This window comes from Bos grunniens, chromosome 5 (assembly GCF_055505025.1).
Source record: "Bos grunniens cultivar Pamir isolate PY7600 chromosome 5, Bosgru_T2T1.0, whole genome shotgun sequence".
NCBI lineage: Eukaryota > Metazoa > Chordata > Mammalia > Artiodactyla > Bovidae > Bos > Bos grunniens.
In genome coordinates, this window is record NC_141169.1 from 74,901,700 (window position 1) to 74,929,000 (window position 27,301).

The 27,301-nt window shown below is 43.5% G+C and overlaps 2 protein-coding genes across 51 annotated transcripts in view; one reads left to right on the plus strand and one right to left on the minus strand.

Moving 5' to 3' along the window:
* The window catches only part of LOC147372418 (apolipoprotein L6-like), a 43,981-nt gene extending 17,485 nt beyond the window's left edge, over nt 1-26,496 (plus strand). Inside the window, exons 4-5 of the transcript XR_015164075.1 lie at nt 24,546-24,996; nt 25,611-26,496. The gene's annotated coding sequence lies outside the window, so the exon portion shown is untranslated. The remainder of the gene's footprint in view (nt 1-24,545; nt 24,997-25,610) is intronic.
* RBFOX2 (RNA binding fox-1 homolog 2) overlaps nt 11,688-27,301 on the minus strand; it is a 293,258-nt gene continuing 277,644 nt past the window's right edge. For 24 of the 50 annotated variants that reach the window (XM_086401256.1, XM_086401253.1, XM_086401255.1 and 21 more), the window contains 3 exons: nt 19,351-19,439; nt 18,829-18,901; nt 11,688-17,277 (listed from right to left, as the gene is read on the minus strand). In XM_086401256.1, the coding sequence (XP_086257382.1) occupies nt 17,223-17,277; nt 18,829-18,901; nt 19,351-19,439 (217 nt within the window). In that variant the 3' untranslated portion in view covers nt 11,688-17,222. Of the gene's footprint in view, nt 17,278-18,828; nt 18,902-19,350; nt 19,440-23,796; nt 23,829-25,976; nt 26,020-27,301 lie in introns of all 50 variants that reach the window. The other 26 variants (XM_086401254.1, XM_086401250.1, XM_086401237.1 and 23 more) reach the window with 2 other exon arrangements.

Genomic DNA, 27,301 nt, shown 5'->3' on the forward strand with positions numbered 1-27,301 from the left:
AGTACTTTGGCCACCTCATGTGAAGAGCTGACTCATTGGAAAAGACCTTGATGCTGGGAGGGATTGAGGGCAGGAGGAGAAGGGGACGACAGAGGATGAGATGGCTGGATGGCATCCCTGACTCAATGGACTTGGGTTTGGGTGGACTCTGAGAGTTGGTGATGGACAGTGAGGCCTGGCGTGCTGTGAATCATGGGGTCACAAAGAGTCAGACAAGACTGAGCAACTCAGCTGAACTGAACCTTCTTCTATTTCTCCTCGGGCAATGGAATTGGCCAGTTTTCAGATTTTTCATAAAGCAGATTCTTTTTCTCCTTCCTGTCTTGAGGACAAACTGCTTCTAATTACAGCTTCTCTTACTATATTTCGTCACTTAGTCATTTAAACAATTTTTTTAATTGGAGGATAATTGCTTTGCAGTATTGTGTTGGTTTCTGCCATACAACGTGAATCGGTTGTAAGTATCTTCAACACTTCCTGGAACCAATTCAGATTTATTGAAAACCTCATTCTTACTATTGTTTTAAAATAGATTTTTTTTTTTTTTTTTTTGGTATTTTGTACTTTGGGAATGCCGTCCCCTTGAAGAGGCACAATTTTTCCTGAAATCTTCAATCATAACCCATTTTTTCTGCAATCTGCAATTATCGGCATCTTCTTCCCTTCCCTCTCAAAGCCCTGCTCCTTCCCATTGCTTTTAGGCTTCCTTCTAATCTATTTTACCTAATTTCCCTATTTTCTAATAGATAGTGCCTGAATCGTTTCTTTGCTGCTTTGGGTAATTGCCAAGAAAAGAGACACCGACAGCTTGATCCATTCTTCTGTACACAGAAGCAGTTTTGGAGCATTATGTCAAAATGGAGATAGGAAAGACTTGACATCAGAGGAAATACCCTTCCTTCTACTTCTCCTGCTTCTTAGGCAACTTCCTCTGAGTCTTTAAAGGGTTCCTTTCATTCCTTATTTACCTCCCTAGGGTTTCATCCCAAGCTTTCTTCCCTCACAGTTATGAACTCCTAGGCCTGAGTCACTGGGTCTCAGCGCTGTAGGAAGTCACCACTTCTCTGAATGACCGTGAAGTCTGTTTTCTCCTCTCTGGCGTGAAGCCACATCTCTGGCCCAGGACCCACTGTCATCTGCAGGAAGAGAAGCACCCAGGAACCTCAGAGGCCCCATGACTGCAGCCTCGGCTGGACTCCACCCAGGAAACCCTCTCCTTTCCCTGGCACATTCACAGTGCACTGTCTTGGCTGATAGGGGATGACACCGGAAACTGGGGAGTGACCAGGCCCTCAGTGTGGGCGATCCCAACTCCTCAAGGGGAGATGAGCATCTGATGTCCCGCTTCTGCCCTATTTCCCTGAAACCCAGCTCCCACTCCTCCTACAGTTACAGACATCTCATCCTGGGTCCCTTAGCTACAGGGACTGTATTTTACAAACTCTGAATCAGAAGGTATATTCAGAGCAGGATGCAACATCTGTGTTACCCCCTCTGGCCCCTGCCACTCTCAGCTGGCAGGCTTCTGTAGTCAATTTGGGGGTCATCTCCTGGTTGTGCAATCAGGACCCCGGAGAAGTAACTGAACTTGGCCTTGGTCCAGCCATGCTTCCTTACTCGGTGGTCCTTGATGGAGGTATTAGCAGAAGGACATTGGTGGCGGGAAGGCAGAAAGCTCATCCTCTTCTTCTGGTTTTGGACCTGAAATTCCAGAGCAGAGTCTCTGGCAAAATGGATTTAGTGATGAGGCTTTCAGTCCAAGAGAGCCTCTTCTTTGCTTTAAACCCAAACCCAGGTCTCAGGAGCATGCTGGCCTCCAGCTAGTGAACAGATATGGGAGGGAGGAGAGACGAGGGCGCGAGGCAGAGGAGCTCAGCCAGGGACCACATCCTGGTTGAGGATGGAGGAGGAAGCAGAGAGAGCCAGCGTTCTGAGCATTTGTGAGCAGGTCTTGAATAGAGTGGCCGTGGTTGGGGCTAGATGTGGCCCCTCGGTGTCAGGGAATCTAAGCCAGAGGACTATCATGCCGTCCTTGGGGGAAGTGAGGAAAAGCAAGCTTCTTCCCAGGTAGTGGGGTATTCTGAGCTTTCTCAGCAGAAGATACACTGTAACTGCAGAAACCTGATGGAATACAAAATAGGATGACTCCTGAAACCAGATGGGAAAGTGATGAAACATGGTCAGTGTTCTATCTCATCTCTAATCCTATGTGTCAGTTGCAAACCTCTCAGAGAGTGTTTACTAAAACGGGGAAGGAAACAGCCTGGCCCGTTTCCTGGAGACCAGAACCCCACCCCCACCATTTGACTTGACTCTGCCTTTTCTCTGCCTTAGTCCTGTTCATGCCCTGCCCCCGCCCCCCATCACCCCTTCTCCAGAATGAAGCAGAGTTCTCTCCCCAAGGCCTCTTCTAGGCCAGGACAGGGGAGACTGTCAATCATGGTAGTACCATGAACTATGAGCCCTTATTCTAACGGGTCCCCAGTAGCTGTCATTTGCCAGAGGAGGAGATGGTTGGATGGCATCACTGACTCAATGGACATGAGTTTGAACAAACCCCTGGAGGTAGTGGAGGACAGGGACGCCTGGCTGCTGCAGCCCATGAGGTCACAAAGAGTTGGATATGACTTAGCGACTGAACAACACCACCACCAGGTACATGTAGATAAGAAGGCAGAGAGGACTTCTTTGGTAGTCCAGTGGTTAAGAACCTGCCTGCCAATGCAGGGGATGCGGGTTTGATCCCTGGTCGGGGAACTAAGATCCCGCATGCCACAGGGTGACTAAGCCTATGTGCTGCAGTTACTGAGCTCTCTCTAGTGCTCTGTAACTAGAAACCCCAGTGCAGTCAAAATTTAAATAAACAAACAAGAAAACAGAGCCATTTCTACCTTCCAGAAGCTGTTCTGGCAGCATGCTAAACCAGTCACTATATCAGCTGAAACCTACTCACCATGTGCATCTGTGAAGCATATAAAAACCAAAGAAATAAAAAGCAGGGTTCTTAAAATAGAGTGACTTGAATCAAAGTGGAAAAATTATGACCATCAGTTCAGTTCAGTTACTCAGTCATATCTGACTCCTTGCAACCCCATGAACCGCAGCATACCGGGCCTCCCTGTCCATCATCAACTCTCAAAGAGTCCACCCAAACCCATGCTCATTGAGTCGGTGATGCCATCCAGCCATCTCATCCTCTGGCATCCCCTTCTCCTCCTGCCCTCAATCTTTCCCAGCACCAGGGTCTTTTCAAATGAGTCAGCTCTTTGCATGAAGTGGCCAAAGTATTGGAGTTTCAGCTTCAACATCAGTCCTTCCAATGAATATTCAGGACTGATCTCCTTTAGGATGGACTGGTTGGATCTCCTTGCAGTCCAAGGGACTCTCAAGAGTCTTCTCCAACACCACAGTTCAAAAGCATCAATTCTTCAGCGCTCAGCTTTCTTTATAGTCCAACTCTCACATCTATACATGACCAGTTTTTCTATACTGGAAAAACCATTTTTTTATGACCATATGTAATAATAATTAATATTAATAGCACTAATAAGTAAAGGGTATCAAATTGGGTGAAAATCAGATTGGAATAATTTTCTGCCTACAAGAGATATCCTGAAATAAAATGCCACAAAAGTCTAAACTAATAGGAAAACTTATCACAATGTAAATTTTTAAAAAGATGACAATATTAATATTTAACAACAATTTATCCAAACTTTGTCTTGCTAGGTGCTCAGTTGTGTTCCTTGCACTAAATGCCTTTTATCCAAGTTGGAGATTTTATAGTGATAAAAGAATGAGTCATGCAGATGTCACATTACTGTTTTTACTTTACTGGTTTTATTACGAAAGCAGGACATGATTCTTGAGTGAAAGTTACAGGTGTGGGTCCCCCTCCCCCAAGCCTCAACAGCTCTCTCCCAAGCTGAGCCTGCTCAGCTCTATCTCCTTCCAGAATTTTCCCTTAGTCCTATACCACACATTTAATACTTAAAAAAAATGGAAATTATATTCAACTTTTTTTCTTTTCTTAATATATTCTGGGTCTTTTTCCAGGTCACTTTATGTAGATTTGCCTTTTTCTTTGTGTCTGTGTAAGGCTTTATTATTATTTTTAACAATATAGTTATTTGGCTATGCCGAGCCTTAGTTGCGGCACCTGGGATCTTCAGTCTTCCTTTTGGTACACAGGATCCAGTTCCCTGACCAGGGATAGAACCCAGGCCGCCTGATGGGGAGAGCGGGACCTTGGCCACTGGACCACCAGGGAAGCCCCAAGCCGTTATTTTATATTGTTGTCTTTTAATGTAAACAGTTCCCCTGCATGCTTCAGATTGCTTCTATTTCTTTTTACTACGTCAAGAAACTGGTGGACATCCTTATATGTGTTTCTCTGTGTATGCCATTGCAGGATGAATTTTTAGAGGGAGGGTGTTGTCGTTCAGGCATATGTACTTTTTATGCTGTGATCACCGTTCCAGAAATTATATCATTTTATGTTCCCACAAGTGTTTAAGAGGGGACACTCTGCTCTTTCTTTCTCAGCAACATAGGTCACTTTCATTCTTTTTACTTTTGCCAAAGTGGTAAAAAAAAATGGGGTCTTGCTGAGGTCTAAATTGCATTTTTGGGCAGACTAATGATGTTAAGTATCTTTTCATGTATTTATCGGCCATTGTATTTCTTTGGTAAAACACCTTTTCAATGGACATGAGAAATACCTATTTACAGAAAATGAGAACCAAGTGCAGTTTGAAATGTCAAGGGTTTTGTTATTACTTCTTAAGTCTTTAAAAGAGAATAGGCTTGGAGACAGGGTGGGAGAGCCAGGTTTCAGGAGTGGGGAAGAGAAATGGAGTCACATTTATGAATCACACTAAAATCATAAAAAAAATAAAAAGTGTCCCACAAAGATGTGGCGAACCTAAGCAAGTCTGTAAGTTTTTTTAAGCTTTCAGAAAATAAGCAGTTTTCATGTTAGGAAAATTGTCCCAGAAATAGAAAACATAACATGCTACTGAGTTCATTTTTATGAAGCAAGTATAACAGTAATACTAAACCTTGATTACCAAGAAAGACAACTTATTATCATTTGTGGCTCTAAGATGAACATATTAAACATACTGCTAGAAAATAAAATCTATAACATACTGTTGCAAAATTCTGCAATAACAAAGTTGAGGTTTTCATGAACTATAAGGAAAATTTGATATATGGAAATTTATGCACATAATATACTATATTCATGGGCTAAATAGGAAAGGAAAATTATGGTTATCTCATTGGAGTCTGAAAATTCAGTACCTAATCCTTATACAAATCTAGAAATAAAACATACTGCCTTTTCATGAAGAAAAGTAGTTTTTGTAAACCAGTTGCCAACAATACTGGAGTCAATTTCATAAAATTAAATAATTTAGGAATCAAGCTAACCCAATAAGGTATGGAACCAAAATAAGAAAAATAAATATTAAAAAATAGAAAAGAAAACCAGTATTAGGTATTCATGGAATATTCATTTCATAGTTATTATAATTAGTAAAAATTCAGCAAAGCACAAGGGAAGTATTTAAAATGAATACTATTTCTACAGAGTAACAAAACAAGTTAGAAAACATGACATTATAAGATATTATTCATAGTAGCTTCAAAACAATTCAAAGTACCAAGGAAATAATGTTAGCACAAATGTAAAGAAGCAACAAATTTTAAATGAAAAATTTAAACGAGAAACCCTGGGGAGGCCATACCAGGAGACTATTATTAATCACACTATATACAGAAATTAAAAGATGCTTGCTCCTTGGAAGAAAAGCTATGACCAACCTAGAAAGCATATTAAAAAGCAGAGACATTACTTTGGTGACAAAGGTCCATCTAGTCAAAGCTATGGTTTTTCCAGTAGTCATATATGGATGTGAGAGTTGGGACCATAAAGAAAGCTGAATGCCAAAGAATTGATGCTTTTGAACTATGGTGTTGGAGAAGACTCTTGAGAGTCCCTTGGACCGTAAGATCAAACCAGTCAATCTTAAAGGAAATAAGTCCTGAATATTCATTGGAAGGACTGATGCTGAAGCTGAAGCTCCAATACTTGGCCATCTGATGCGAAGAATCGACTCATTGGAAAAGACCCTGATGCTGGGAAAGATTGAAGGTGGGAGGAGAAAGGGACGACAGAGGATGAGATGGTTGGATGGCATCACTGACTCTATGGACATGAGTTTAAGCTGGCTCTGGGAATTGGTGATGGACAGGGAAGCCTGGCATGCTGCAGTCCATAGGGTTGCAATGAGTCGGACACGACTGAGAGACTGAACTGAACTGATATACTGAAATCTTCCCAATGGCCCACATTTACAAATACAACAGCAAATAACTTCCTGCATCAAGTTTAACTAGAAAGATAAGCTGTCCCCAGCCCCTGCATGGGTGTCATTGTTCACAGAAGTGCACGAAGCTAGAAAACAGGGGGACGAGGAGTTGACCACTGGCCTGGTCACTGGTCAGAGTGGAGACATCAACCAGGACAGAATCAGTGCCATTTTATAAAAAACCTGAATATCCCAACGGGCCACAATAAAGGAGTGTTTCTATAAACACAAAGGTACATCCTCTCTTGCTGAAACAGCACAGAGTCATCAAAAATATCCTCATGACAACTGTGTAGCAATATGAAAAATACTTGTTTTATAATATTACTACATTTAAAAATAAGACATACAGAGACTTCCCTGGCGGTCTGGTGGTTAGGACTTGGAACTTTCACTGCTGGGGTCCAGATTCGATCCCTGGTCAGGGAACTAAGATCCCACAAGATATGCAGCGTGGCAAAATAAAATAAAGACACAAAATGATAAGTATGTAATAAAAGTCATGAGGAAAAGAATATGCATTGGAAAAACAGATAAATGAATAAAATCAAGAGTTATATTGTGGTCTTAGGAGTGGATCTTTAATTATATTGAAAATATATTTAAAGTGATTTCTGAGCAACAAAAAGTGCAACAGAAGAGTCTTTAAACAAGGATAACTATGCAACCCTGCCTGTGTTGGGGAGGAAAAATAATTTGCCCTCTACCCTTCAGCATTCTGGAGTGAAATCTCTGTAATAAAAGATGGGTTAACCAGAGAGAAACAGACAGAAACTAAGGGGCGGGGGAGGCTTCTTGGAAGCTGGAATCCTAGGTTCTTAGGCTAATCCCATTACTACTTGGTTTGTAATCTAGGGGAAGTCACCTTGCCCTTGGGACCAGCTTTTTCCTTTGTGATGGGGAAGGTGGCATTCACTGATGGTGCAAATATGATAGATAAGCACTTATCTTCTGTGTTGGGCCTGCAGAGAGGATCATGGGCCAGCTGCAACATTCTCAAACAGCCTGGATGCAGTATCCCAGTTCTCCTCGTGAAAGTGGTCCAGATACCCTCACCAACAGTGGCAGGGGAGTTAATGTCTCTTTGCCATCTATGTGCAGATGAGCTCTATGATGTAGGGTGGAAAGGGGCTAAACTTCTAGGTGTATGGAGATGTCCCAAAGAAAATGCTAACTTAGCCTTTTTAAAAAATTGAAGTATAGCCAATGTATCAATCTTAAGGGAGATCAACCCTGAATACTCACTGGAAAGACTGATGCTGAAGCTGAAGCTCCAGTATTTTGATCATCTGATGCGAACAGACGACTCATTGGAAAAGTCCCTGATGTTGGGAAAGATTGAGGGCAGAAGAGGGTGTCAGAGGATGAGATGGCTGGATGGCATCACTGAGGCAATGAACATGAACTTGGGCAAACTCTGGGAGATAGTGAGGGACAGGGAGGCCTGGCATGCTGCAGTCCATGGGCTCACAAAGTCGGACATGGCTGGGCAGCTGAACAACAACAACATAGCCAATGAACAATAGAATGTAAGTTGCGCAAATACAATACATTGACTCACAGTTTTTGAAGATTCTATTCCATTTATAGTTATTATAACACATTGGCTGTATTCCCTGTATTGTACAACATTCCACGTATGTTATTTATTTTATACATAAATTATTGTTTGTTCTCCTTAATCCCCTCCCTGTTTTTTGCCCCTCCCCCTTCCCTCTTTCCTCATTCATTTGTTCATTCAACAGATTTTAATTAAATGAGGCCTGTGACTGGACATGGAACAATAGACTGGTTCCAAATCGGGAAAGGAGTACGTCAAGGCTATATATTGCCACCCTGCTTTATTTAACTTATATGCAGAGTACATCATACGAAACGCTGGGCTGGATGAAGCACCAGCTGGAATCAAGATTGCCAGCCAGGAGAAATATCAATAAACTCAGATATGCAGATGACACCACCCTCAGGGCAGAAAGTGAAGAAGAACTAAAGAGCCTCTTGATAAAAGTGAAAGACAGTAAAAATGTTGGCTTAAAACTCAACATTCAAAAAACCAAGATCATGACATCTGGTCCCATCACTGCATGGCAAATAGATGGGGAAACAATGGAAACAGTGACAGACTTTATTTTCTTGGGCTCCAAAATCACTGCAGATGGTGACTACAGCCATGAAATTAAAAGATGCTTGCTCCTTGGAAGAAAAGCTATGAGCAACCTAGACGGCATGCTAAAAAAGCAAAGACATTACTTTGCCAACACAGGTCCGTCTAGGCAAAGCTATGGTTTTTCCAGTAGTCATGAATGGATGTGAGAGTTGGACTATAAAGAAAGCTGTGTGCTAAAAAATTGATGGTTTTGAAGTGTGGTGTTGGAGAAGACTCTTGAGAGTCCCTTGGACTGCAAGGATATCCAACCAGTCAATCCTAAAGGAAATCAGTCCTGAATATTCATTGGAAGGACTGTTGCTGAAGCTGAAACTCCAATACTTTGGCCACCTGATGCAAAGAACTGACTCACTGGAAAAGACCCTGATGTTAGGAAAGATTGAAGGCAGAAGGGGATGACAGAGGATGAGATGGTTGGATGGCATCACCAACATGATGGACATCAGTTTTGGTAAGCTCTGGGAGTTGGTGATGGACAGGGAAGCTTTGTGTGGTGCAGTCCACAGGGTAGCAAAGAGTTAGACACAACTGAGCGACTAACTGAACTGAACTGTGAGAGGAGCCAAGGATTTAAGGACATGTTCCCAAATGTTGGAATCACCTGGCAAGGCTTTAAGAAATACTGATGAGTGGGTGGGTCTTACTTCCAGTGATAGGGATTTCATTGATCTGCGACATGACTTGGCGTGGGAGGTTTTCAAAGGTCTGCAAGTAATTCTGTTGAGTTTGGGAACTGCTGCATTAAGGCATGAGGTCCTTTTTTTCTGACTCTACAGCATAATATACTTCTACTCTGTGGATACATGTTCTAGCTTCTTAATAACCAGGGGGCAGATTTGGGGAGTAAATCATGAGACACAGGATTCATCTTCTAAAGGGTCTTGCTGGTCTCTTCCCTTGCCTGTCACGGAGCACAAGCTTAGGGCAGGTCCCACAGGGCACTGAAGACATTATGGGAGAAAATAGTCTCTGTTCTACTGGCACTGGAGGCTCGGTAGGGGTACACACCCCAGGTAAGCTTTTAACAGGAGAGGTTAAGTGGTAGGAACAAGGGGACGCCAAGGGGGATGGGGTGCTGTGGGAGCCCCTCAAGGGGCATCTTCTCCTGGGATGGGCGGGCTCTGGGGGGAGGGGAGGGAGTACCTGAGGGTGAGAAGCTGGTGCCTTGCCATTGTTTTCACCACATGGACTCCTGGGCCTGGGCCTTTGCCAGTCACCTCACTGAGCACTCTCTGCCCATTACCTACATGCATTTCCAGCCAGCGGGGCCGTTCATTACGTTATTTGATGCAGACGTGTTAATTAAGTACCTCTGTGCTGGGCATCAAACCAGATCCAGCTGTGAAGTGGGCAGACAAGAACAGGGTCCATGAAGGGAGAGCATTACCTCACCCAGCCCTGTAATCCCTGGGCAAGCACGTGAACCTTCAGGGAGACGGCAGCGACGCTACAGAATTGAACACACTACTGCCTTCTCCTCTATGTCCTAGTTACCCTGTCCCATGAAAACCTTGTGTGCCATTGGCAGAATGCCAGTCTGACTATGCCCGCAAAGACGCTCCCAGCAGTGGAATACAGGCAGATCTGCCATGGTTCCTGATCGCCCCTGGGGACACCAGGAACACCTGGGATGGAAGGAAAGTTTGTCAGAGGCCAGATTTTCGGTGTGTATAAGTGGGGCTGGAGACCAAGAAGACCTAAATATTCATGTGAAATTCAACTGACATTGGGACACATTCAGAACACATTTTCCAAATTGTATAAAACCACACAGTGTATTTATGACTAAAATGAAAAAAAAAATCCTTTAAAATCAACTATGCTCTGCGACTGGTCTACACCCTTCCTTGCCCTGCCCCCGCCCCATCTCTCATCACAGCCCGCAGCACTGCTGAGATCTGATCTACTTTCCTGGTACCCTGAGAGGAAAAGTCAGCAATTTGAGAAGCCGTTACTGAGAGACAGTTATCCCTTTATCTCAGTGGAATTTAGAACCATGAAAAATTGGACACAGTTGAAACGTTCCAACACTAGGAGTCAAGACTTGTTAAATACAAACCATTCGTCCACTGGAGAGACCACAGTGTAGTGATCAAGAGGATGTTCACGAGAGCCATTAACTGGATTCACATGGAAAATGTTTATTTTAGCAAGTATGGTGGACAAAGCAGGGTGAACGTTGTATATGCACTTTCTCACTTAGAACCTAACCAGGGGAAACACATCTTTCAAACCTGGGAGTACAGAAGAGAAAACAAAACCTCGCAAGGAAGCTGAGCAAGGTCACACTGCAGCTATGGTGGTGGCTGTTTAGTTGCTAAGTTGTGTCCGACTCTTGTGACCCCGTGGACTACAGTCCGCCAGGCTCCTCTATCCATGGGATTTCCCAGACAAGAATACTGGAGTGGGCTGCCATTTCCTTCTCCAGGGGATCTTCCTGACCCAGGGATCGAATCTGCATCTCCTGCATTACAGGCCGATTCTTTACCACTGAAGGGAAGCAGGGAAGCTATGGTTATTTAGAGGTCATTTGGTTCCTTTTTTCCTTTGATTTCCTATGGTGTGAATTAGTTTTACAAATTGGAAATAGATAATATATCAAAAATGCTTTTCCAAAAACAGAGGACCAACTCAGGGCCTGCTGGTCTTAACTCAGCTTCCTCCATCAGCTGAACAGGCTCACCCTCAATAGTGTTGGAGGTCACAGTGGGATGAGCATGAGCATGTCTTCTTGGGAGGCCATGCTGATAATGCTTGCCTTGGCTGAAAACCACGAGGTCGAGTCTCTCAGGTTTCTGAATCGAATTCTAAGGAAGGGTGGTTGAGGAAGCCCAGGGAAGAAGGAAAAGGCTCGGGAGCTTGCATGGCAGCCAGGGAGCCAGGGGAGAGGTGGCAGTTTCCAAAGCAGGCGAGGGTGGCAGCAGGGACACTTGGAGAGGATGGAGGAGCAAGAAGGGAAGGGGGAAATTTCAGAGGGAGAGACAGGAAGACAGCAAGGGGCTGGAGAGCAGGCCTGTCATTCAGGGAGCACTGCATTTGCTGCTTGCCTTTTTCCATCTTAGAATTCGGATCCAACCTCTATCTTTGGAGCCTCAGGGGGAGGCAACAGCAGGATTGCTGAGGATCAACACACGCAGGCAGGAGAATGGTGTTTCTCTCTTTTATTTAAAAACAGTGCTTCATTACCATTTGCAAAGGCAGAGGCAGTGCTCTTCCTTTGCTTAGAGTTTATAAAAGCCAGCAACATGATCAATAATTTATACACATGGATAGTAATACAAAAAAAAAAATAAGGAATCAAAGCTAAAGATCTAACTACTCCGACCTTCACAATTCCAGCTACTTGATAATAATAGGAGTAACCCAATGAATACTGTATGGTCTAAAAGCTACTATACAATATGATTCTTAACGAGAGGGGAGGGATTAGAGACTGTCACAAAGCCCTGGGTGCTTCTCTGGAGTTGGCAGGGAAACAGGACCCTGGGCAAGCAGCTCGGGTGTCCTAGGAAGTGATTCCGGGGGGCAGGGAGGGGAGGGAGAAAAGGCCAGGCGGTGGATTATGCAAGCATCCCATGGGAGGCCCCCGTGCCCTGCAGGTACCTGTTTTGCCATGGCATTGGGAGGGGGCCTGAGAAACTGCAAGTAGGGATGTTTCCGTCCCTGCCACGGGGAGCGGGGAGAAGAGGGGAGGTTTGCTGGCGATTTTAGCCTTGCAGAGATTTGGACTGAAAAGCTCAGAGACTCAGGTGGGTCAGCCTGTCGGGGACAAGCCAACCCGCCCGGCTCTCTCAGCACTCTGCAGCCCTAGCTTAGTGTGTCAGCCCCAGGTTTGCTCCAGCTGTTCACAAGCAGGATTATAACACAAGGAGAAAACAATTAATATCCCGTAGGGGGAAAAAAGAAAGGATCAATTCATCACTCGATATATAATACAGCCAAAATGAGCTGCCAAAACTTTGCACACACACACACAAAATACTGTGAACAGAAAAATACAAAAAAAAAATGAAGAAGCTGGGGGCCTGGCGGGGTATTGATGCTGCTTAAAGCACTCATCGGTCCCCAGAAAAACCAAACCAAAAGACATTTTTTAAAAAATTCAAAAACGTATGTACCCCCTGGGAATCTGGCATTGGTAACAGGAGTGGGGAGTGGGGGTGCGGGGTCGCGGGGAGAAAAGAGAATTGCTGTTCCCTTTTTGCTGGCGGGTGTGAGCTAAGCCCTCACCACACCGGCTGGTGTGTGAGTCACTGCTAGGCGGGGCCCCTCCAGCTGGCGGTCCCCTTCAAGGCCAGGTCTGAGTGGTGGCCGATGAGCCGTTCTCTCCGTTACCAAGCCCTGCCAACCAGCACTACCATGGCTGAAGGATCGACCGTTTTCCTGAGTAAGCTGTAACTGGCTACAGTTCTGGTAACGTGGAGAACTCAGCTGCTGTGGCCGCGGGCCCACGGGCTCTGTGTGAGTGCTCCCCTGGCCCCCTCGGCTCCTCCTTCCTAGTGCACTGGAGTTGGGAATTGGAGAATTTGCTGTGGCCTGGTCTGGAAGCCTTAAAGATGGGGGCCAGGGACTCGACGGCAGCCACTGGACCAGAGGGCACCCCCCGGCTGAGGACACCCAGAGTCTACTTGGAAAGGGCCCTGCTCCTCGCTGCAGCTCCTGATGGCTACTGCCTGGTTGATCAGTCAGGCGAGGATGAAGGAAGAACACAGGAGAAGGGAAAGGGAGGGAAGAGGCTTTCAGACAGTAACATTTCCAAAAAAATAGTGTTTTATGCAACAGAGCATCAGGCTTCACCGGTGGATACTACAAACGGTCAAACATTTTCAAGAGCATGACAAAAGAAAAACACACAAGCTTACGTTGGATGTTCACCTTGCCCACTAAATATTTTTTTTTCCTATCTTAAAACAGTGCAAACAGTAACTTATGCTTTTAAAACACCACTATCCCTTCCCCACCCACCAAAGTCCCTTTCCTCCTATCTCCTGGGGGAAACAAGTCTGTGATTTTGCACATGGTACTGTGCTATAGGGGGTTGCAAGCAGCAGAGAAGCGGCGGGCTTGGTGGAAGGGGGTGGTCCCCGGGGCTCCCCCTTCCCCTCCCTACGGCTCTGCCCTGTCCTCGCTGGGCTCATCCTCCTGCCAGAGCGAAGGGAGCTGCCCAGCCCTTCACAGATAGACCTGGAGGGTGCTCCTGCCTCGGGTTCACACCTCCCTCCTATCTGGAAGCTATGTGACTAGTTAGAAGGTGGCGATGACTCAAACTTCTCTGCCAGAACTCTAGGAAGTAGAACCTAAACTAAGAGCAGTTCAGCCCCTGAGGAGTCACTTGCAGGAAAAGCTGCTATCATTGATTTCTACTGAATAGAGCCCACTAGCTCCCCTGAAACTAAGAGCTGAGCCCCAGTTCCCTTCTTTTTCAAGGAAAGATAATATTGGCTCAATTCCACCCATGGCTGCTGGAGGAGGATGGTGCCGGTAGGTTTTGTAAAACCTGAGAGCCTTAAAAATGACAAATCGCAACAGCTGATCAGGGTCAGTGGGAGCTGAATTACGTAATATAATGGGTTCTGGAGAAGCTCTGAGGACAGCTCTCTGGGCTGAAAGACGGATATTCAGCTAAAGGTGTTTACTAGAGGATTCCTGGAAGGAGCCCGGCTTCTAAGAGTAAGAAGTGTGGTATAGAAGTCTACATGGTGACCTACAGTTGAAGTCATTCACGTAACTCAGCATGGGTAAGTTTTCTAGACTTATCCACCAGCATCCTCTAACAAACTCACGAGATGCCAACTCTCTTCTGACTTTGTTTCTGAGTCCACTGGGAACGAAAGTCAGGAAGAAACAAGCACTGATGGTTTGAGGAACCTGCCTCTGATGAAGCTGCCTGTGTGGAGTCTCAAAGTTCAGAAGCTGATGGGGCAGGTTGATGCCAGTAAACTGAGGTGCTTCAAGAGCCCCAGTCAGCGCTGACACTGAAAACCAAAGGCCCTTTAATAACGATTTAGTCTTTCTTAGTAAAGGGAGCTGAAGGAAGCAGTGTTAACACCATCCCTGGAAGTACAGCAGAGGCCCACTGGAAAACACAGAGCTTGCCTACCGCATCCTCAGCCAGAGCCAGCTGAACTGAAATGTACGAAAGCTCAGGCCTCTGCCTCTTTTAAAAAGGGCTGTAGAAGCTGCCTTCCCTGCCTTTCCCATCACTATTCCCTCTTTCTGGAAAAAAGAAAAGAAAATCCTTAAACTCACTGCCCTGTTCTCTTCTGCCATGGATACAACTATTTAGAATCTGGCCTTGTCTCCACTGAAGCAGTGGCTCACCATTTGTTAGAATGGCCCCTGTATGAACAGGACACAACATTTCTCTCAGATTCTTTAGTCAGTAAAAGCTCTCCCTCAAAACAAAAGCGAAAGAAAGAAAAATCCTCTCTGCCCCCAGTCCCTCGGACTGTGAAAGCCCCACATCCCATTCCCCCACCCCGAACTGAAATACTTATATACACACAAGAAAAATTGTCTTAACAGCAACAAACCAAACTTTGGCTTGGGGAGGAGAACCCTTAGAAAATGGCCAACGGACTGGGCAGTCTGGCGTACTCTAATCGTGCGTTCCTCCCCAGAATCAGTAAGATTGCATCGAGGCCTCTAGCTTCCTTGATGTCTCCCCTGGTTTCAGGGAAGCCTCTCTCCCAGTTATTAGGAGAGAAAGGATTCTGAAGGGGGAGAAGATATGTATTATACATGACAGGTCAGCCCCCCCCGCACCCCACCCAAAGACAGATCCCTCTGCTTACAAAGAATGCTTGATGCTGTCATACGTCAGTTATTTTAATTCAGGGACAAGAATCAGGATCAGGAAAGAACATGTGTGGAGGCAGGAGTAAAAAAAAAAGAAATTAAAACAACAACAACAAAAAAACAACAAACCAAAACAAACCCATAACAAACCAGAAGCTCCATGTCTCTGAATTGCTCCCTTTAGCAGCTATCCCACGGGTGAAAGGTCACCCTAGTACCAATGTGAATAGACCAGGGAGCCAAATGGACCGTGCTTTTCCATTTGCTAATGCCTTCCTTTTGGAAATACTGCAGGACCCTTGCCTTTAACAGCTAATAGCTAGAAGAGAAGCACAGCCCCCCTGCCCTGATAACAGACAGAAAATTGAAGCCGGGTAGTGTAGCAGGGACTCACTATGTGGCCACATGAGTGGCTCTTTCTGGCAACATGTGAGGTCCTGGCCATTTCAGACCCTCCTTCCTGTACAGGAGGGAGGGGAGCAGCCTCAGGGGCTTCGGTTTCATGTCCTGTAGTGTTCACGAATACCAAGTGGTCCAGCTGCTCAGCTGGCTGTCTTTGGAGGATAATGAGAAGCTGGGTGAAATGGCCGTAACGGCTCCAGACTGTGGACAGAGAAGTGACTCGTACAGGCTCTGGAAGATGAAAAGTCCTATGGCTTTGGAGCTCGTACAAAGTGCCTTTGCCTGCCCTTATACGCCCTGCTCACCAAACCTCCAGGGACAGTTGATCTAGGGCTCGGTGCTTTATCTTTTGCCAACAGAGCCTATGTTACATGTTTTACACTCTGTGCTGACTTTCTGATGCAAGAGAAAGACTGGGAATATCAGGGCACCTTGTCAGACATCATCTAACATCCTTTTTCTTGCCCTCATCCTCTTCAGTGGCACTCGACAATTTGGACTTCTAGCCTGCAAGCCATGCCCAGACCTCTGGGGAAATCTGGCCACTGGCTATTTATTCTTCTATCCCTGGGTCCTAAATTCTTGAATCTTGAGGACATGGGAGCAGGGTGTTAGTAAACGGAGAGATGAGCTAAGCGGTGGTTCAAAGAAAGGGAAGAAGCCCAGCAGGAACGCTAGGGTTTACAGCAAAGAAAAGAATGATCTTTCTCAGACTCCAGAGTTCATTTGGAGACCGGATGCCTAATGAGGTGTTTATTATCCACAGTCTGAGCGCATGTTTGGAAATATTAATACTATAATTCCAAAAACCATGCCAACTATCTCAGGCTGTGCATGTTAAGATGATTATAAAAAGAATGGAGAAGACAGGAGGGAAGAGGAGAGGAAAGTGTCTTTATGATTCTCCTGCTTTGCAAGCACACATTCCTATCATCTATTAGCATGTGGATTCCAGCCACAGCCAATCAGAATGACCTGCCAAAGACCAGAAACTCAGAAGACTAGAAGGATATCCTGTTGCAGAGAGGTCTCTTCTACTTCTGCTTGTCCCCCAGCCAGTCAGCACCAGATTCACTTTGGTAATCCTGTCTGCTGATTTCTGATCAGATGCATTTATCAGCTCCTAATGTCTCTCCTTCCTCATTAACTGCCTCTTCCGTGACCGATAGAATAAGCTAAGCACGGACATACAGACATGGAAATGCATTTTTTTTTTTTACCACAGTTAAAAAAAAAAAGAAAAAAAAAAAAGAAAAAAATGCACAATCTTTGGAACAAAAGAATTAAAGGCAGAAATTTAAAGGAAAAATACATATTCAAAGAACATAGTGAGGTATAAAAAAGTATTCTCTCTTTTTTTGTGTTTTTTTTTTGTTTGTTTGTTTGTTTTTCCTCTTCATCTTGCTATAGAGTTCCTCTACTAGTAAATATTGCAATAGCCAGGCCTCATGAACTGGGGGGCTGTCCCACTTGCAGGGGTCTCACGTCACTTCAGTAGGGGGCAAATCGGCTGTAGCCACCTCGGTATAAACTCGCCTGCAGTAATTAAAGACACAAAAATTATTCAAAGGTTGATGAGAGAAGCATTATGAAAGAAAACATATGTCCTGAGAAGGGATTTGGAAAAACAGCTTCCTTAGAAGCTTCAGAGCAACTGGTTAGATAGTGTCTAGTGCATGAGGTTAGGAAACCAACTTCTGTCTCTAAAATGCTCCAATCGGGACCCAAATATTTATTGCCGACCTGATATTCTCAAGGGGAGGGGATCATAACAATTCATTTCATTATTTACACGAATTAGCACAGAAGAGAAACTCTGTGCAGTTTAAAACCAGGTCTGTAAACAGGTGGATTTTGAAAAGCATGTGTCTATTTACCTGGATTATTTCACCATAATTGTGGCCTAAAGCAGATTGCTGACTTTACCTTCCTCCCATTACCTGACAATGGGGAGCACGGTACTTCTGATCACTATCACTGTCACATCCCATGCTTGAGATGGTGCTGGATTTAAACCTGAGGTGGATAAAGCCTACTGCCTCAGTCATTTATAAAAACAACCAGGTTGTTTCTTGACGTACCGATTTTTATCTATCTATCTATCTATATATATGTATACGTATATATAGCTGGGGTTTTAGCTGGACTTTATTCTTTTAATCATTATCAAATGATTTATCTTTTTCAATCAAAAGTTCCTTAGGACCGTATCACTCCTTGGATCATTCTTTTGGTATAGGATTTATAATATTTGGACACTAAATAAAACCTGAGGGATTCCCATCCCTTTCTTTATATTTTATGTTCCTACCTCAATTCTGACACCTCCCCCTCCCCTACCCAGTCCCTATTACTTCCTCCTACAGATCCTCATCAGTAGATTCAGTGTGGAAAATGGCAGGCTCTCGAACATCCTTTAAGTCTTAACTGGGACCCATCATCTGTGTCCCTCTCAGACATGGTCCCCTGTGTTCCCAGGCCCTTGCCTGGTGGCACTGAAGATGGCAAGAGAAGCTCTGGTACGAGGTGGTATCTCTGTGGACCGGCCACTGCTGAACCCAGTAAGTCCTGGTCACTGGACCTGGAGGTGTCCTGGGGGATTATTCTAGATGAGCTCTATGGATGCTTTGTATACTTCTAAGAAAATATTGTATTTTGCCACAAATGTTACTAATAAAGTATCTTTGGAAGGCAACTGCTTGGTGATTTCTATTACTATCTACTGGAAGGCTTAAGAATAGGGACATCTTTTGGCATCTGCATTTGAAACAGGTAAAGTTTTCTGAAAACTAGAGTCCTATGTCCCCAAGTCTTAGCTAACACCTATTAGTAAAACCCTGCTCAGGCATGCATCTAACATCTGAGGCAACATAAACCAGCAGTCTCGTTTCTGCTGTCTTTACCCAGGCAGGGAGCTCACATGAGCACACAAAGGAGCCACGTGAAATTTACAGGTAGTCCTACTGGATTTAATACTTTGGCAATGGAAACAGGGCTGACTTTATTACCTCCCTAGATCTTCTATAATCTGTAGGTAAAAGTCAGAAGTAAAATGTTTAAAGAATAAAAAATGGCACATCTACTTACCACAGCGCCAACTCCGTAACTAGCGGCAGGGGCAAGGGCATGGTAGGGGTCGGCTGTGTACACCCTGCCATAACTGGAAAAAGAAATCCAATCAGGGATAAAGAGAAAGAAAAGACAGTAATCAAACAAAAAACACAAAAACTTAAAAGTGTGTTTGACTGTCTAAGGATTTGTGAGTAACCTGGTCTTGGAATGCTATTAGGAAACTAGCAGAATGGAAAAAAAATCTGTCTGCTCCTAAAGGCAGGAACTGAAAATCTCTGAAGTAGGTCTATAAAACGGAAAAGAAGGGCGTTGGTGATGAGGGAGCGGGAAACCGGGGTCAGAGCCAGAAGGGCCTAAGAACAAGAGGGAGGGAAGGGTCTGAGCTGGTGGGTTTCTGGTGGGGCAGGGTCTGGGGAGAAGGCCTGCAGAAAACTCAGCTCAGCAGCAGCCCCGTGGCCCAAGTGCCCTTCTGGAAAGGGTGCGGGCAGGGAAGGGGGTGGCGCAAGGCAGCGGGGCTCGCCCTCCCTCAGCACCTACCCGTCGCTGTAAGCGGCTGCAGCGGCGGCAGCGGCGGTGGCTGCGGTCGCAGTGGCGGGCTGTGCATATCTGTAGGCTGCGTACCCACCCTACAGGAGAGAAGAGAACTCACTTTACAGACACCTCTCCCCCCGGGGGACAGGTGAACACACACCCGCCCACACACAGACAGACGGGACGCAGAGACAGACATGGACACAGACACACACGTGGGGAGAGAGTGTTTCAAACTGCATCAGTCTGCATGTTGCTCCTCAGTGCAAAATTAAGCTCCGCCCAAGACCGGGATTTGTTTTGCAATTTGTAGTAGTAACATAAGTAAACTACATTGGGGTACCTGTTCTCAAATTTAAGAAGTGAAAATATGATTAAAAATATTTTAAAATTAAAATATAGTTGATGTACAATGTGGTGTTAGTTTCAGGTATAACATAATTCAGTTATATATCTAAGTATCTATTCTTTTTAGGATTCCTCCCTAGTATAGGTTATTACAAGATATTAAGTAGAGTTCTCTGTGCTATACACTAGGACCTTGCTGGTTATCTATTTTTATATATAATAGTGTGTATGTTTTAATCCCAAGCTCCTAATTTATCCCTCTTCCCCCTAAATGAAGATATATGATTTTGCATCTATCTTTGTTGGAACTTTCAGCAAGGAAAATATTTACAGCAAGTTGGGAGAACTTTATCTGACAGGAAATGGAACCTTTAGAATTAAAACATGTAAGTTTATATGTGCTATCTTCAGATTCTCTGACGTATACTCAACCTGATCTACTGCTGAAAGACAGCAGTTTATAGAGAAAGGGCCCATACAAGCGCTCTGCTCCACGTGGCCTCGTGTGTTTGCCAAGAGGCTAGGACAACCAAATGACATTCAGAAGGAAGAACCAGTGCAGACCAGGGGTTGGCAAACCTCCATACGTGGGCCAGTGTGGTCTGCCACCTGTTTCTGAAACTAGCTGTAACACAGACCGCATGGCCAATGAAGACGAAAGGCTTTACCACTTGGCCCCCTACAGAAAAAGTATGCTAACTTCAGTCTATATTTCAGACTCAGACACATCAGATTACAAAGGGCTGGGGGCTCCTTGGGCTAGGTTCAAATAGATTAAGAAGCCCTTCCCACCTCCCCCAAGCATTTAACCACATTTGCTTTTCTTTCCTAAAAGCTTTGGGGATCCTTATGTCCCAAGCTTACAACAGGCTCTGGAGCTTTTCTTCCACGGGTTCAAATATCCTCTTAGTCCCAAAGAGCTTCCAATTCCCCTGTCCTGCTATTTTACCTCCGTTTAGATGAATCGAATACTCAAAAGGTTTTTACTGCCAGGGGGAAGCACGTGTATTTCTTCACAAAGTATTTCAAAGATAATCACAACAAATGGCACATGAGACAGGCTACTGGAAAAACTGGCGAGCCCTATTTTCCTTCTTTTTCTTTACCTTTTTAGAATTCATCTATTTTCCCTAAACCTAATTCAGTTGTATACTTATATTATTGTCTTAGCTCCATCAGATATAGCAAAATATAACTATGTCCACTTGGAGGGCTTCTCAGCAGTGAGCCACAGCCCGTTTCATTTCCGTAGATTAGTATGTCCGTTTCTCATGGACATCTGAAGCTTTCTGCCCTGTGCTTTCTACTTTCGATCTCTTCAAATGTTCAATTTTTGCTAAGTCTACAAAAAAAAATTTGAATTTTTCTATATCGTTTCTTAGGATTGAAAACAAGCATTTTCTAATGGGACCTCTGGTCTTCTTAACCACCTTACTAGGTAGCTTCTAGCTTGCTACTTTTATTTCTGTCCAAATCTTTTTCTGGAAATACCTGTAATTTCTTCTTATAGCTTTTTGCTTCTTTCTTACGTAATTTATCCTTTCTCTAACTGAAGACACTGTACTGCGGGGTAAAGTATACTCCTGCTCTTTAAATTTATGCTCCTCAAATTCATCAGAAGTAGCTGCAAATGTACATTAAAAAAAAAAAAAAAATCCCTGATTAGTTTTCAGTGGTTTTGTATTATTCCTTCCTTGTTTAAGTGAATGATTTGAACATTGTTTCAATTATAGATCTTTCCATAGATATTCATATAAATAAGAAAATTCTCATTAATATTACCAACACTGGTAATGGGATGGGGCCATGGCAGGAGAACCCTCAGGGGCTAGATGTGATCCACAAGCTTCCTCTGAGTTCTAGACAGGTCTACCAGGACAGGCAGGGCAGACTGATTTGGGTAGAGCCGTATATCCAAGCTGCAACATACACCCTGTCATACATACACGCCTAAGTATCTACATTATTTATAAACTAAAGTATCTCCTTCCTTCACTTTTTAAAAAAAACTTCTAAAGAAGAAATGAAACAGTAAAACCAACTGTTAAACAAAACAAGATGTTAATCATTGTAGTTGAGATTTTAAGCTTTGTATGAATCTTGAAGGTTCACTTTTCCTGTATCATTATAAATGGTTCCACGTATTTAAAATTAAAGTTTGCTTGTGTGAAGTCTAAAGCAGGGCCATGTTCAGGAAAACCTCTTTGTAAATGAGGGTGATGTGGCATACAAGACATCAGGAAGTCTGTCCCTTCAGCAGATCTTCAAAATCCAAAATAATCTCTAAAAATGGAAAAAGTCAAGGTAATAAAAGCAATTAAAGCCCAATGTACACTACCTGGGTAAAACAACTAAAAACTTAAGTTCTATGCCATGGCGCAGAGGTATACGTTCCCATAAAAATACTAACTAGATTCTCAGTAAGTCCTGGTATGTCAGATATACTGGGGATTGTATTCAATCATTAAATTTGAGCGGCAGTGCACTAATTCTGGAAGAAAAGAGGTTCTGAATGAGGTTACTGATAGACATTTCCTCTTGGTTTCCTCAGCCTGCAAGAAACCAGGGGAACCTCAGTGGCTTGGGGGCAATGCTATTGTTTTATTTTTTTTGAACTTTTTATTTTGTATCGGGGTATAGCCAATTAGCAATTTGTGACAGTTTCAGGTGAACAGCGAAGGGATTCAGCCATACATATATACATGCACCCATTCTCCCCCAAAGCGGTAATGTTACTGTTGATCAAGTCAATTTTAAATGGATCAGGCTGTGGCAAAGAAGGCTCCTTCCAAACCAGAAGGGAATGCAGATAATCTACCTCCAGTCCTTTCCTTTTGCTCAAAGTGAACTCTGACTCCGGAGCCTGAGCTTGATGAGGGCCTTTTGCCATTCAAAATCAGGAGCAGGACAGAGATGCAAATATTTTATTGGTAACAAAAGGCTCAAGAAGAATGTCAAGAGAATTTCAAGAAGCTACATCAATTTTTTTTTTTTTTTTTTTAAAAAGCAGATAATATTTCCACATGTCTCCTCTTCTAACTACTTTAGGATAATGGTGCTATAGACAGGCTTTTTTAGGAGGAGGGATCTACTTTTAGGACAGGAAGTAATATCCTAATTAACTTGTTAATTTCATCCATGACTACCCCCACATTACACAAGCTAAATTACATGTCACGGATTTACTCCTCTTAGATGTATTCTTAGTCCAAAGTATTTCTGATGGTGCTTTCAATTGGTTATTCAACAATGTGTCTCACCATAATATAAGCCAGTGAACATTCAGGTATATTTATTTCCAGTTTGGATGCTGGAAGGCATAAAGCATCCAGGCGGAGAAACCATTTTCTCAACTTTCACTTCTATGAGCAAATCTGAAGTTGTTTATGGAACATGAGAACAAAGTGCAGTTTGAAACACCAAGGGCTTCATTGCTGTTTCTTAGGTTTTTCAAAAAGAACAAGGGTGGGGGAAGGGGTAGGAGAGACAGGGTTCAGGCGTGGGGAAGGGGTATGGCGCCACATTTATTAATCACATTAAAAACTAAGCATGCCAACATCTGGAGCTAGAACGACCAGCAAAATCACCACGTTCAGACTCGGATTGGCTAACTCTATCTATCCCAGCATTCTCTTGGGACAGCGGTTCGCCCTAGGCTCTACCACAAGCTCGGTGAAGTACACAGCCTCAATTACTAGAGCGTGCAGCCACAACGACCTGGTATTACGGAAACAGTCAGTCACCACTCGAGTTAACATTCCAGACCCTAACGACTGGCCCTCCCAGCCCAGAGAAAGAGCCAATCTGGCCCGCCCGAGCCCTGGCCCACACCACGATGTTAATAATTATAACAAGCAGTAACCCATCTGTTATATCAGAGAAGGGAACAGAGACTCCACTGAGAGATTTAGAGTGAGATGTTAACATTTCTTCAGCTGACTGCACAAACAAACAAACAAAAAAAGAGGAGAAATAATTCATTTGGAGATATGAAGTCATGAGATAGCTGATGTGTATTGCTTTGAACCATGCACCAATGCAAAACTGAAGCAACCATTAATAATAAAAATTAAAAAGGACATATGTATTTACACACAATCAGACCTGTTTGATCTGAAGCAGTTTGCAGATTCTATCTGTGTGTGATTTGAAATAAAACAAAAAATGGGGATTAGCATGGCCACAGCACACCCTAATGTCGGAGGGCAGACACAGACAGCTTTTTGGAAACTGACAGCTGGATAAATCTGGCATGGCTAAGCCTGGTCCAAATATTCCACACGCCCCTTACAAACAATTACTTTCTCATTCCTTTGTAATTCATTCTGAATGACTCCTAATGCTCCCAACTGGGGCAGCCCAATGCTATACCACTTCCCTAGTCAATCTTCCTGATTCACTTCTGACCCCGCAGTGCTCACTTGTATGCCTGCCCTCTGTCAACACCCAGACCTACTGATCCAGTGTTCTAAAATATTTCCTGTGTTTAAGCATTCTATCTTTTCACATTTCTGTAACACATCCCTGCCTTCAACTTCTAGTTTTTTCAAATGAAAATGCTGTTACCTTTAAGATCCTTTTGTTGTTGTTGTTAAACTCTCACTTTTCCACTGCTCAGTGTCACCTAGGGACTCCGCTCTGAACCAATTTTGTTGTCTAGTGAACTTTAGAGTGCTGCCACGCCGACCACGTGACTCCTCTGCACAGGCCTGAGCTGTGTTTTAATTAGAACAGAGTGGAAGGGTTCTACAGAACCTCTCCTCTTACACATGGCCTTTCTCTGTCTCCATTTAACCTTCCCTTGTCTTGATTTTAACCTGGCCATTAAGTATATTACTACATTTTTGTTTTAGGATTTACATTAAAACAGGACTTTGGTGAGCATGTGATGTCAAGACACCTTCTTTCTACCTGGAAGACAATGACATTATGTGACACTGAGGAGAAGAATGTATATTTCAAGACCAGCAGACGAATGAAAGCTTGTTCCCTGCATGTGGTGTATGGATTTACATACATAAAGGGATGTAAAAAAGCAAAGGGAGTGGGGGTGGAGGTGGGCAGGCAGGTGGGGAGAATGGCAAGTGTGATGCTTTGAATTACTATAGCAGAGCAGAGATCTAGTCCAACTGGCTTGGGCTTAAGGCTGTGCCTCTGGGGATCACTGTCTTTACATGATTCTAACTCCTTCCTTTCCCTCACTTCCTCCGCTGAGATCCACGGCTCTGGACTGAACTTGTATGAGGAGGGGCTCTTTAGGAGAACAAAGATTCTTTGGTGGCAATATGGCACACTGGATTAAACGTGAGTAATACAGATGTGAATACAAAACTTGTAATAATGATAATATCGTTACTGCTTTTGACTGGGAGACCTTATCTACTTGGAAGAGTAATGAAAAATTTTTAAGGAAAATATTTTAAATTTCTATTATTATTAAACTTGGGGTTAAGCAAAGGAATCTTTATGACCGATTTGGTATCTTCCACTTACTACTTTTATGATAGATGAAAGATGATCTTCAACTGACTAAGCCTTTCAAACACTTTTCTTCTGCTTCTCTATAATCGTTTCACCTCCAGAAGCTTGCTGGGTGGCCACATCAATAGACTAACTGAATTGTGACAAGTTACCTGCTGCTTCCCCTTTTGCTGAGCACCTAGCTACCAGCAAATCGAACAGGGCATCGTAATCCACTGCCCTCACTAATCTGGTTTTAAAGTGAAAAGGAGAGAGGGCTTGGGAAACATATGCTTCCATTTTAGAGTTCTAGTATACCTAGATTTTTAGGACAACTTCAAACTTACATAGCAGCACAGCCCAACTACTACAATGACTTCACAACAGGGGCCAATTTGGGATTCAGAAATCCTGTCTAGACGGATTCTACTTTCTCTCTTTTCTCATTTCTTTCACAGAAGTAAGAAGATATCCCAAATGGCTAAGCTCTTCAAAATATAAAAGACCAGTTTCACACCATGGATAAATGTGATTGACAAACTGAAAGAGGTGGCAGTGATGGCACAGTGCGTGTAACACACCTGGGGCGGACGTGTGGCAATGGGGCGGGAGCACGGAATTTTGGAGGAGGTGCCCTCATGTAAGGAGCTTGACTGGGTGCACTGCTGAGGTAGCAGGCCTTAGATCACACGCTCACAAGTCTTGATTGTCCAAAAAAGCCTCTGTTCCCATCTCTAACGTGGAGCTGGAATGGTTAGTATAATTCAATTTTTTCACTGCAATCCACAATCTGATTGATTGGCAGGTCACACTGGCACTCCTACCTGAGGTATTTTAGCGCTAATGATTGGTTCCTGTAAGACTATTCTATAACAGAACACAGGAAGAGCAGTTCAAAAAACACAGCTGTGGAAGGAAAACAGTCATACAAAAAAGCCCACGAAGGGGCCCACCAGCCTTTTCTTTCCTTTGGATGCAAGCATGCTTTTCACAGGGTGAGAATTAGGAGCAGTTGTTATCCCATTAAAAAAGTGAATTAGGGTGAACGGTGTCTTTCCTACTGATCAGAAAAAGAGGGGGCAGGCAGACACATAATCTACCTGTGACACTCCCAAATCTTAGCGTGGGGAGTCTCTTTACAAGTCATGGGCACGATTGCTAGATCAGTTCTCCAGAGAGGAATGTGCCATGAAAGACACGGGGAGGAAGAAAGTGGCCAGCAGGGGTTATGGCCTAAGAAGAGGACAGGGAGAGATTACAAACAAAACAAAACCAAAAAAACCTACAAAAAATACCTTCACAGTTAATAGCCTAAATTAATGTAGCTTAAATAAAAGCCAGCAATTTAAACTCTTTTTCCCTCATGTTGTCTCCTCAAGCTCAGGTTCAGGGCACTTTTTAGACTAGATAAACCAACCTCTCTATCTCTGATCTTCCTTTCTGAGATAAGAACTAAACATACATTAATAGATTTTCACAGAAGGGAAAATGTACAGAGAGAAGCAGAAACAAATTCAACATAAAATGATAGGGGTTTTTATTGTTGCTCTTTGTGTGTTTTTTTAAAGAAGCCTCCTTTGCCACCTCACACATGGGGTGGGGAATGTGCAGTTATAAAAGCTGTACTCGAAGTTAACCCTAAGCCTCACTCAACAGTTCCCACCTCATGTTTTCCGGTTTTCCATTTGTGGGTTTGGTATCATTTCAGCACTAGTAACCAACTTTTTCTTCTTTCCTCTAAGTAACTAACTGGCTCAAGATAACTAAGAAATAAAAATATCATTAGTATTCAGTCTTTTCATCAACTAGGGGCCACAGATCAAAAAAATGTTTTGGCAAGGTTGCTGAATTACTTCTGTTCAGCTTGATAAGGTTGTTCAATTCGTAGATTAAAAAAAAAAAAAAAAAAAACAAGAGTATTTTCTTAAGTGCAGAAAAATCATTTCTCTCTTAATAAAGTCACATATTGTACACTAAGGAAGTGAGAGAACTGTTAACAAATACTCGGTTGGACGACTTAACAAGGTGGAAGGAGGCAAATCTTAATAAGCTAGAAGTACATTACACTTAAGAAATCCCCAAATAAGATATTAGAGAAAAAACAAACTCCAATCCAAGAGGAAGTGTACTCGAATAGACCAGATTTCAA